Raw genomic sequence first — 12,876 nt, forward strand, 5'->3', positions numbered from 1 at the left:
GTGGCTTTCCTTTGAACCAACAGTCTTTTTCTTGATGATTGGTTCTTTTACAGTGGCTGCAAGGTGGAAACTTCCCTCTCTTTGAAGATTCCTTCCTTGGTTTTCCCTTTTCTAATTTATCTCCTTCCATCCTTCTATTGTCCTTCATAGGCTGCTTGCCTTTATGTTGTGCTTGAAATGCCGCTTCTGCTACTTCTTCATCTCTTATACTTGATCTTTGTTCTTGGGCTTGCAACTTGCTGATCAGTTCTGCCACAGATAAAGTCTTCAAATCACAAGATTCTTCTATTGCTGAAATCTTGGACTCAAACCTTGCTGGTAAGCTTATCATCATCTTCTCCACCACCCTTGAATCTGGAAAGGTTTCACCAAACAGCCTTACTTTGTTTACAGTCTCCATAAGTTTGGCAGAATACTCTTTCACAGTATCTCCTTCTTTCATCCTTAACATCTCAAATTCTCTTTTGAGAGTTAAGAGTTTGATAGTCTTCACTCTGTCACTGCCATCGAACTTCTTGTTTAGCTTCTCCCATACTTCTTTAGGTGTTTCACAAGCCATTATTCTTGTGAAAATCACATCTGAAAGTGCTGAATGAAGACATGTGAGAGCCTTGGGTTTCCTTGACTTTGCATCTTCATAAATCTTCATTTGTGCAACTGTTGGATTTGGTCCAAGTGGAAGAGGATCATCTTCACTTTCAATTGTTTCCCATAGACTAAGAGCTTTGAGATAAGCCTTCATCTTTATCACCCATATGTGATAATTTTCTCCTGTAAACATAGGAGGGCCTGCACCCAAGAAGCTGTTGGATGCCATGTTACTGCTGCTCAACTCTCACCTTAGAAGGAGAAAAAAAACCTTAGCCTTTTTGCCTTCACAGATCCCTCAAGAAGATTGGCTCTTGATACCACTGTTAGGATTTGAAACTTTTTGAGAGAAAAAATAAGGTTCAGCAGCAGAAATTCATTCATATATATTTTAGCTTTTTCAAAAGCATACACACATATATCTACATAAGCTTTTCCAAAGTTAGTAGAGGACCATACATATCCACCCACTATTGACTTTCTTACAAAACATATTCCATAAAACAAGGACTACCTTTCCTTTACATACTTAACATAATATTTAAGAAAATAACAATTAAACAAAAGACATCTAGAAATATCTCATTTTCTAACAATTCATCCAGTCTGGGTGATGGAATCCTCTGAAGCCAATGATTGTGTCAGATTGGGGTATGGTTTGAGGGCTTCAAGCACTTTAGCTTCTTCTGATTCATATCTATGTGGCTCATATTTATCCCAACTCATGATTAAAGAATGCAGATTCCCTTTTGAAGATAAATTGGCTTCTTTTGCATCCTTATCATTCTTCACTCTCTCAAGTTGTTTGATTTCAATTGAGCCATAGAGATTCAGGTTTCGTAGTTCCCCAAGTTGACAACCTTTCTTCCTTCCCACAACAAAGCGACTTAGAGTCTAAAGGCATGTCAAAGATCCTATCCTTGGTGGTGTAGAAGTCAATGGACAGCCATCAACTAAAAGATTTCGGAGACTACTAAGTTTACTTGTTTGTTTTGGCAAAAAAGAAAGTAAGACACAATACCATAGATTAAGAGTCTGCAGATTTTGAAGTTTGCATAAATTCTCTAGAAGACTACGAAATATATTGCGAGACAGGTCCAGGTATCTTAAATGTACCAGATCCCCAATGGAAGAGGGTAATTGTCCAAGTTTTGATTTACTTAGATTAAGCACCCTTAACGAGACACTTTTTCAAAAGGGAAGGAGAGTAAGAAGACACCACTTCAGCAAAACCAATGGACATCTTATGTGTGTAACTTTTTGCATTTATTTCGCAGATATTGCTGCTTGATGCGCTTGCTGAAAACAGAGAAGTTGCCAAATCATGGATGAGATCATGCACCTTGATATAAGCATTACTAGATTTAACTTTAATCTCTTGGAAGAAAGACCTCAAGTATAATTCGTTCCATACTTCATTACCCACATCCTCTAACACCAAGTTTCCTTTTGATGAAAGAAAACCGTGTTCCATCCAGAGAGAAATTAACTTTTCTTTTTCCATTTCGGTGTCCTTTGGGAATACTGCACAATATGCAAAACATTGTCTCAAATCAAGTGGAAGGTGATGATAACTCAGTCTCAGGACAGGCAAAATAGTACTTTCATCCTGAGGCAAATTCCAAATCTCACTATCTCTCACATGTTCCCATTCTCTTTCTTCTCTCTTGAAGTGCAAAATACCTTCAAGAGTTTTGGCTGCTAGAGGCACACCACCACATTTTTTCACAATCTCCTTTCCAATAGCCACTAGGTCGGGATTTATTTTTTCGTGGTGCCCAAATGCACGTTGCATGAACAACAACCAACAATCTTCTTGAGACATATTTGACAACTGATATGGTTGCAAAGTTCCCATAATTGATCCAACCTTTTCAAGACGAGTAGTGGTTAGAACAGAAGCGCCACTAGCTCCAACCATCAAGACTGCTTTTAAATTATCCCACTTTTCTTGATCTTCATTCCAAACATCATCCAAAGCAAGAAAGTATCTTTTTTCCATTCAAAAAATCCTAAAGCTTCTTTTGAAGTGGAGCCAAGTCCATGTCACCAAGGGCCCTTCCTTCAATAGATTCTACAAAGGCCTTTATCAACTTCTTCTCATCAAAATCATCTGAGACACAAATCCATATCTTGGGATGAAAATGCTCAGTTACTCTCCGATCATTGAAGACCATTTGGGCAAGAGTCGTCTTTCCTAGTCTCCCCATACCAAGTATAGGGAGGACTGAAAGTTCTTGGGCATCACTAATGTTGTTTATCAGAATTTTCACTATCTCATCTTCCTCTTTGTCCCTTCCATAAACTTTTTGTTCAGTTGAAACAAATCCTGTTCCAAGTAATGTCCATACGAGAATATTCTTACACTCAAGCTTGGTAGGAGTCAGCAAAAAACAGAAAATATTGAGGAGCAGCAGACATGAGAATGGGGGAGTTGAAGAACATGATTGAGAAAATATATTTTTGAAGTGTTCTCCATTTTTTCTATATTTATTTTCAAAGAGAAAAATGCTTTGAAAAATTGACACACAAGTTAAGTACCATCTAAAACAACTCAGGCTTTTTTTAAATTGGACTTAGGGGCTATCCTATGAGTAAGTTATGGATTTATCTAAGCCCATATCTTTTGGCTTACACCATGGAAGTGGTAGAATTACGAATCTGAATCTGGATCCACCTCTGTTTAGACTTTAGACAAACATTAGATTAGAAAAAAAATCTTTGGAACTTTCCCTCGGCCCAAAAACACATATGAATTTGATAATTGCCAAAAAAATGAATATACACTAATTAAATTGTATAAAATATATGTAAGATGAGCACCTGTTTCTCGTCTAGCAGCTTCTCTCTCTATAGTCCTTTTCTCCAAATGAAACTTACGTCGTTCTGCAGCAATTGCATCTAGTTTCTCCATCATCTCTTTCATCCTTTTCCCGACCTTGTGACGGAAAGTGATAACCTTTGGATGATAACATCCATATTTAGTCTGGTTGAGTCTTGCTGCCTTAGTTTTACATTCATCCAAGATGTCATCAACTTCATATGCAGCAACATTGAGTTTCTGTAACCAATTTTCTAGCTGCTTGTCCTTGAGTTGCTTCTCCTGAGCATCTTCAAGCACAACTTGGATCGTAGTAAACGTGCTTTTAAGATTTTCAAACTCGTCCTTAAAACCAAAAAACAATCCAAGTTCCCCTTGTATGAAAGAAGTCAAATTGTCTAACAGATTTTGAAGGAAAGCTTCAGCCATATATGTTGAATTCACTATAATCTAGATTGCTGGAATTGTTGTGACTTAGCAATAAATCTATAAAGTAAGATGTTGGAATGAAATATGGACAGCTAAAAGTAAGAGCACAAAGCTTAATTATTATAAACTCAATTATTCCATCACTTAATGGGGCCATGTCCCTCAATTGTTTGGCACTTTGTTTTTCAATCCAATAACTAACGGTTGGTTTTGATTTAAAACATTTTTGGCATCTCTTTTTTTTAAAGTTGTCACGACCCGATTTCTCAAGTCATGATGGCACCTACTATAACTCACCAGTAGGTAAGCCAACCCATAACCCGGAACAACAAGTAATGGGTCTGTGGGTAGAAACTAAACAAGAGTAGGCAAATAACAATATAGACTGGCAGAAGCAAACCAAAACATATATACAAATAAAAATCCCTCCCAGAACCTGGAAGTCACTAGTACAGAGCTACTAACAAAATGAGTACAAGTCCCAAAAATGGACAACAGAGACTGGACTGTCTCGAAAGGTAAAAGACAAGTCTATATATACAGATGGAGACTGAAATAGTACAAAACGTCGTGTGCTCACTCCCGTCTCCGGATCAGTCTGCTCCAAGCTCGATCAACGCTGGCTACTCATTCAACTTCTTGAAAAAAGTGAAATAATTTCATGGCCAAACGCGTTGGAAGTATATAAGTAATGTATAGAAGTATTACCTGAAATATCCATGAATGTTTGAACATCTCTTCGGCGAGTGAAGTCTGTTCGACGTTATGACTAATACAGAGGGAGGTGAGAGTGATAAGATTAAATATGGAGCTCAATACTTCCAATTTCTTGATACAAGCAAGGGTCAGAAAAACAAGCATAGGGCAATAATGAATGATAGCTGCATCATAGATGATACAACAAAGTATTAACAGACACTTTATATGCATTGGGTGCCTTTTGTTGTTCCTTCTTTCAGGTCTCAATTGCATAAATGTGTGTCATATTTCTTTAATTAAAAACTAGGAGTCATTTGTTCAAGTGGACAAAATGCAGGTTACTTTGATAAATCTGGAAAAATTTGAAGATCGTCTATTGTTAAATAGAGCAAAATGGATACAATTATCTAAGTTAATAATAAAGAACAATGTCTAACAAAAGAAGAATTTCAGAAAGAATAACAGATCAAGACTAACAAATATCTACATTAGGAATGTGAGCAATTTTGTGCCAGTCCTCTCCTATCCCCTTCTCACACCGCTTTGTCAATGTTCGGGGAGATCCTTCGCACACCGCTTTGTCAATGCTGGACAGCCATAAATTTGTAAACTAGTGAGGGCTGTTAGGTGCTGCAATCCCTCAGGTAAACATTTTAGCATCTCACAGTTTTGAACATATAAGTTGGTGAGTGAAGTTAACCCTTCCATCCCTTGTTCGAGGAGACTCTCTAGTGCGTAACAATAATGAATTTTCAGACACTTCAAAGCACTGAGGCTAGCCAGGCTGCTTGGCAACTCTCTGAGTTTTTTGAAGTATATAATGCTCAAGGACTCAAGATTTACAAGGCGTTTGAACATCTCTTCTGGGAGAGTAGTTGCTTCAAAGTTATGATCAATAGAGAGAGACGTAAGAGTAGTAAGCTTAGATATGGAGCTAATACTTGCTGCATCTATTTCCCCCCAGACATCCAATTTCTTGACAGAAGAGAATGCTGGAAAAACAAACATAGGGCAATGCCAAATTTCCATTTCTTCAAGCATGGAGAATTTCTCTTTTCCTTCACTTCTCAGCAGTCCTTTCAGATTTGGAAACCTTTCTATAGCGAGTCGTTTCAAGTATGGGAACTTTAATATGGAATGACCATCATCCTCTTCAATATACTCCACCTCCGCAGATCCGTTGTATAACTTTAGACTTTCTAGACAAGGCAGCTCTCCAAACGGTGGTAAACGCCAGCAGTTTTCACATTCAATTTCAATAGAGACAACATTTTTCAAAACCGAAGCATTCATCCAATTTGGAAAATGAAAACCTCTGAAGCCAATGAGCTTTAGTGATTTCAGGTTGGAATGTGGTCTGAGGGCTTCAAGCACTTTTTCATCCAAATTGTTTTCTGATTCATATCCATATGGCCTAATATCCCAACTCATGCATAAATTGTACAATTTTTTTTTGGTAGATAAATTAGCTTCTTTTGCATCCGTATCACTCTTCACTCTCTCAAGATGTGTGATTGAAAGTGAACCATGTAGGCTTAGATTCCGTAGTTCACCAAGTTGATAACCTTTCCTCTCGCCCACAATAAAATAATCTAGAGTCTTAAGGCATGTCAATGATCCTATTCTTGGTGGCATAGAAGTTATTTGACAACCCTTGAACACAAGATTTCTAAGACTGCTTAGTTTACTTATTTGTTTTGGAATATAAGAAAGTGAGAAACAACATGATATTTCAAGTGTCTGCAGATTTTGAAGCTTGCATAACCTCTTTGGAAGGCTACGAATGCTACTGCCATGCAAGTTCAACAACCTTAAATGTATTAGATCCCCGATGGAAGATGTTAACTGATCAACCTTTGAAAATTTCATATCAAGAACCCTTAGCGAGACAAACCTTTCCAAGATTAAAGGAGAATAAGAAGGCACCACTTCAGCAAAACCGATGGACATTGTATTTTTCTGTGCTACTCTTATTTGACGAATTTTGCTGCTCCTTGTGTTTGTTGAGAACAGAGATGTAGCCAAATCGTGGATGAGATCATGCATCTTGAAATAAGTATTACCAAATTTATATTCTTCGACCTCTTGGAAGAAAGACCTCAAGTATAATTCTTTCCATACTTCATTACCCACATCCTCTAGCTCCAAATTTCCTTTTGATAAAAGAAAACCATGTGCCATCCAGAGAGTGATGAGATATTCCTTTTCTATTTTGGTGTCCTTTGGGAATACCGCACAATATGCAAAACATTGTCTCAAATCAAGTGGAAGGTGATGATAACTCAGCCTCAGCGAAGGCAAAACAGAATTTTCATCTTGTGGTAAATTCCAAATCTCACTATCTTTCACATGTTCCCATTCACTTTCTTCTCTCTTGAAGCATAAAAGACCTCCAAGAGTCTTGGCTGCTAGTGGCACACCCCCACATTTCTTCACAATCTTTTTTCCAATCCCCACAAGGTCAGGATTTGTTTCCGTTTGGTGGCCAAATGCACGTTGCTTGAACAACAACCAACAATCTTCTGGAGACAAAATTGATAACTGATATGGTTGCCAAGTTCCCATAATTGATCCAACCCTTTCAAGACGAGTAGTGGCTAGAATAGAAGAACCTTGTGCTCCAACATTTAAGACTGCTTTTATCTTAGCCCACTTTTCTTGATCTTCATTCCAAACATCATCTAAAACGAGAAAGTATCTTTTTCCATTCAACAACTCCTGAAGCTTCTTCTGGAGGGGAGCCAAGTCCATGTCACCAAGTGGCCTTCTTTCAATAGATTCTACAATTGCCTTTATCAACCTCTTCTCATCAAAATCATCTGATACACAAACCCATATCTTTAGATTGAAATGTGCGGTCATGCTCTGATCATTGAAGATCATTTGGGCAAGTGTCGTCTTTCCTAGTCCCCCCATACCAAGTATTGGGAGCACTAATAGTTCTTGGGGATTACTAACACTGTTTATCAAGATTTTCACCATCTCATCCTTCTCTTTGTCCCTTCCATAAACTTTTGGCTCTGCTAAAACAAAACCTGTTCACAAGCAATGCAAACACAAATTTTATTAAATTCAAGCTCACTAAAAAGTGTCAGCAGGAATAATAGAAGATTTTTGCAAAACAAAAAGACACAAGGGCGGGCTGACATGGAACAAACATGTATAGAATCTGGTAACTACAAAAAGTTGAAAATAAAACTAAGCAATTAGTAAGTACTTGGCTAAACACTGTTTAAGATGATCACCTGTTTCACGTTTAGCAGCTTGTTTCTCAACAATCTTTTCACGCAAATGAAACTTCCTTCTTTCGTCAGCAATTGCATCTAGTTTCTCCATCATTCTTTTCATTCTTTTTCCGAGCTTGTAACGAAAAATGATGATCTTTGGATGAATACACCCTAATAAGGACTGCTTGAATCTTGCTGCCTCATTTTTACATTCATCCAAGATGTCATCAACTTCATATGCAGCAAAATTGAGTTTCTGCAACCAATTCTCTATCGCCTTGTCCTTCAGTTGCTTCTCGGAAGCATCTTCAAGCACAAGTTGGATTGTAGAAAATGTGCTTGAAAGCTTTTTGAAGTCGTTTTCTAAACCGAAAAGCAATACAAGTTCCCCTTGGATGAAAGAAGTGATATTGCCTAGCAGAACTTGAAGGAAAGCTTCAGCCATATGTTGGAATTCACTGTAACACAAGTTAATTGAAACAGATTAAAGTGACTGAGTTATTCACGATCATGTGTGTGAATTTACAATAATTGATCAGTTTGTGAACTCGACTATTCAAAGTAAACAGCATATGTCATGACTTTCATTGCCACTACCAAGACTTTTCTTTCCACAGAACCAAATAACAAGGCATTCAGCATTCTAGTCAATATCACTACTTGTTGACTTGGTGCTTCCTTTCCCATTCATTTGAGTATATGCTTTTGAAAAATGATGAGATAATATCTCAACTTGTAAAAGCTCTATAGATCCTTGAAAAACTTATTATTAAAGAAAAAAGGGAAAAATGTCTGAAATGTATCCAAACTTTGACCGAAATTGCCGTAACAATCCCAAACTTTGGGTCGGACCTATTATTTCTGCACTATTTAATAGTGTATTTTAAAGAGATATATGTGTCCATGTGGACAAGTTACTATTTATAATGATGCAATATTTATAATGTCCACGTGGACACTTATATATCTTTAAAATAAACTATTAAATAGTGCAGGGGTAATAGGTCCTGCCCAAAGTTTGGGATTGTTACAACAATTTCGGTCAAAGTTCAGATATATTTTGAGAACCTTTCTTCCTTCCCACAGCAAAGCGCTCTAGAGTCTTAAGGCATGCCAAAGATCCTATCCTTAGTGGCATACAAGTCAATCCATAACAACTATCAAGTAAAAGATTTCGGAGACTACCAAGTTTTGTGGTTTGATTTGGCAAACAACCAACTGAGGAGCAATATTAATTGTAGATCAAGAGTCTGCAGATTTTGAAGCTTGCATAACTGTTTTGGAAGACTACGATGGAATTCGATCTATGCTCCAACTTTATTCCACTCTGAAAGAAATCTAACAGGGAGAAAACATGCATACTCATTTTTTTCTTTGTTAGACAAAATTTACACTCAGTTGTTTAATTTGATAAACATGCCTGTTAGGTTAATTGTTTGTTATTGGATTAAGGATCCAAGTGCAGTAAATGGAGATTCAGAACAGAAGAGAATCTCTTTTCTTTGTGCTGCTTCGTTAACAAAAGCAAAACGGAGATATATTTAAACTATTTCTAATAGAACATAACTATATCTGACCCTTCTCCAAATTTGATAATTGCCAAAAAAATGAATATAATTTAAGTTGTTGTGATACTATTTTAAGATGATTACCTGTTTCCCGTCTAAGAAATGTCTCTCTATAATCTTTTCTTGCAAATGAAAATTAAAGTAACTAAGCTATAGTTTGTAACTGTAATATACTTATTAAAAAAACTGTTAATTCACCTTCTTAAACAAAAGATATTGAACTATGAGAATTTATCTAGCAAATTCATTAAACTTTATTTTGTATCAATAAAATCACTAAAACCTTTTACCTTTAACAATCACCCAACTACATTTATTATTAGAGTAAAATTGACATGACAAAATAAAATATTTTTTATGTCATATAAACACGCACACACAAATAAACAATTTTTTAAAAAAAAACATTATGCATCTCCTTTCTTTATTTCCAAATTTTTTTACCGAATTATATATATATATAGCTAGATAAAAAAGAAGTGATGTGGCACCTCTCAATGGCCAAGGATTCTATTTATCTTTTTGTGGTTTTTTTTTTGATAATTTTCTAATTCTTTTCAATTATTTTATTTTATAACATCATGTTCTTAATTTATACCTCTTCAATTACATAAATTTAAATATTAATTAATTTAGTAATGTCTATAACTCCTAACCTATCATATTCATAACCTTCAAATAATTGTTTAATACTCAAATTTATAACTCCTTAAAATGACACTTATAAAAACCTATTTGAAACATGTGTAATAATTACCACAATAATATTGTAATAATAGGAATAATTGTATTAGTGTTGTAAAAAATTATTCAACTCTTGGTCTTTTTCTACATATTCAACGTTGCATACACATATTCTTTTTTTAAAATTATTTCTTTGTCACTATTTGATAATCTCTATTCAATTAAATTATGTGTTTAATTTTATTTTATTTTTATTGTAAAGTAAAATCTCAACGACAGTGTTCCACTATAGCAATTCAATTCTCTCTTCTCACAATGCATACTATAAGAATGAAAGTTTAAATATAACTTTTTAATATTAATGGATTTATGCGACACAAATGTGTAGTAAATGAATGTCAGTACGAGCATCGAATATTGAAAAAAAATTCTCTAACTTTTGAATTTCGTGTACAAATGTTCGAATATAATTCAGGTATTTTTTTCTCACCATTATTTAGTAAAAATATATTTTGATTTGTTTATTTTTATTATAGAGTCATTTATATATATAAAAAAAAAAGACACATAATTTACGAGAGTTAGAATTGTTGGTTGAACTAGTAATATTTTTATAACAATCATTGAATTTAGTATGACACTATGATAATTAGATTGTTACTTAACCGAAGCTCTTCATATCAATTTATATGTTTTCGTCTCTTTTATCAACAATTTTAAATTGAAAATGCAACATGAGATTTTTTTTTAGCAAGTTTTCTGAATAGATAATATCAGAATCATAACTTAATTTGTATTTCTCTCTTTTATTGTATAATTTATTAATTTATTTAAAAATATATTTAATAACTTTTTATACCCACACAAAGCACGGGCAAGTACATGCACTAGTTAGATATATATCAATAAAGATGTTGAGGTAGTTGGTGATACTTCACGAAGAAAAGTTGCGCACCTAATAATTTAAATATGAAATGTTTCTAATTTTTTATTAATAAAAGATTTAACTTGGTAATTGGTATGCATACTATCCAGTTTCACATCTGTCTTTTCTTGTGGGGTTGATTTGTCTTCATCTCTGTCAGAGGAGAGCTTAAAAACACACACATTTCCTCTCAACACGGACAGAAGAACTTCATTTTATTTTTTCGGACATGATTCTTTATATACTAGTTTCTGGGTACGCGCTAAGCGCGTGTATCCCATATTACTTGTATATATTTTTAAAAACACTTGAATAAAATCAAAATATCCACACTATCCAATTTTTACAAAATGCCATATATATAACTTGAGAAAAAACTTGAAATTCCGACTTAAGCCATGATACACAAATCACTTTTATCTCAAAATTTAATTTATGGCTGGTTATTTGTGCAAACAATAAAAACTTGAAGTTCTATAATAAACTGTCATAATCATCTCCAACATGTTGATAAATCACAACATAAGTAATGTAATATAAATATCATATTGACGTTATTAAACTATGAGAAGATACAGTTAGCTAAAAGACTAGTTCTGAATCTAACATGAAAAATTTCAAATATTTATTGTTAACAGACCCAAGAAAAATAAATTATAATACAAATAGATCTTACAAATAGTTGATTTGTTTCCAAAAGAAAAACCAGAAAATTACATCCAATTAGGAATAAGACTGTAGACACACAAATTTTATTGGATTTAATTCATACAAAATTTGGATTAAATCCATGTTTATTTGGGTTGAATGATTAATTTGGGCTTTACAAATAAATAAGTCCATTTTTATTAAATTCAAATTCAAGGTCCATTTCACCTTGAAGCCCAAACACATGCCACGTGTTACAATGACTAGGCATCCAAGTCCAACAAGGTGACGCCACATGTCCAAATGAGGTGGTAGTCCCAGTCAAATGCAAAAACGAATCACAATGCGCCAAGTGTCAAAATGATATCCTTTGGCCAATCACAAGCAACCTTGTCCACCCCTTACAACTATAAATAGGGGATAGACATGACATTCAAAGGTATCAAGAAAACTCTTCAACAAGCATTCTGCAATTTTAGGAAGCTACACCATCAACAACATAGCTCTTCGAAGGAGTCATCAACAGAGTTCTTCCCGGAGATCGACTTGAAACGACGAAGCGCTTTCCGACGTTTCCTGGAGATCGACAACATCTCAAGGAGGTCTACATCATCCAATATTTCAAGAAATACGCTACTGAAGGCCCTCGAATCTTGGAGAATCTTAGGAGAGAGAATCAAGAGAACAACAGAATTGTACTCACAACGATTCATTAATATAAAAATATTTTTTTTTATTTTTTTAATTTTGCTTGCAGTTGATTTTCAGCGCTTACAAAAATTTGTTGCGAACAAATTTGGCACGCCTAGTAGGACCGATTCTACTCTTCATCTCTTTCTCTTGCAAATCAGAAACTACAAAGGCAACTACTGCAATGGTCTTTAGAAAGAGTAGTGATTTTTCATACAAGGACTCTACTGATGTCGTATCTGCTGATCTCAGTCATGTTGGCCCAATTACTCGGCGTAAGTTAAAGAACAGTGGGCTAGATGGATCTGAATAGTTCACTTCTTTGGAGGCGATGAAAAATAACAACTCTCATACGATGGTCGTAAGTGCAACACCTAGGGGCAATCTTGCGTCTGTGTTCTTTGGAGAATTTTCTCAAATTGGCTCCAACTTTGGTGAATCTGAAGATTCAATGGATTATCCAACTTCAATGAATGTCAATGCTTTGATGGCTGACTCAACTGACATGGACGAGAAGTTTGAGATGATAGAGCAGACCATTGAAGCCTTGAAGAAATCCATTGATGACAAAAATCTTCATATTGCTCAACTTATGAA

The 12,876-nt window shown here is 35.0% G+C and overlaps 2 protein-coding genes and 1 pseudogene across 2 annotated transcripts in view; all 3 read right to left on the reverse strand.

The window, feature by feature from the left end:
- The window catches only part of LOC102595866 (putative disease resistance protein RGA1), a 9,127-nt pseudogene extending 5,186 nt beyond the window's left edge, over nt 1–3,941 (reverse strand).
- Nucleotides 3,942–4,879: 938 nt separating this feature from the next.
- LOC102596210 (putative disease resistance protein RGA3) lies at nt 4,880–8,426 on the reverse strand. The gene is made up of 3 exons (XM_006366621.2): nt 7,783–8,426; nt 5,124–7,572; nt 4,880–5,088 (listed from the first exon to the last, which is right to left on the reverse strand). Exons 1-3 carry the CDS (start codon nt 8,207–8,209, stop codon nt 5,010–5,012), a joined length of 2,955 nt encoding a protein of 984 aa, XP_006366683.1. The 5' UTR covers nt 8,210–8,426; the 3' UTR covers nt 4,880–5,009.
- Nucleotides 8,427–11,583: 3,157 nt separating this feature from the next.
- The window catches only part of LOC107058832 (putative disease resistance protein RGA1), a 12,275-nt gene continuing 10,982 nt past the window's right edge, over nt 11,584–12,876 (reverse strand). The window contains exon 2 of the mRNA XM_015305007.1: nt 11,584–11,678. Within this exon, the coding sequence (XP_015160493.1) occupies nt 11,678 (1 nt within the window). The 3' untranslated portion in view covers nt 11,584–11,677. The remainder of the gene's footprint in view (nt 11,679–12,876) is intronic.

Source organism: Solanum tuberosum, unplaced genomic scaffold (genome assembly GCF_000226075.1).
Source record: "Solanum tuberosum cultivar DM 1-3 516 R44 unplaced genomic scaffold, SolTub_3.0 scf00661, whole genome shotgun sequence".
Lineage (NCBI taxonomy): Eukaryota > Viridiplantae > Streptophyta > Magnoliopsida > Solanales > Solanaceae > Solanum > Solanum tuberosum.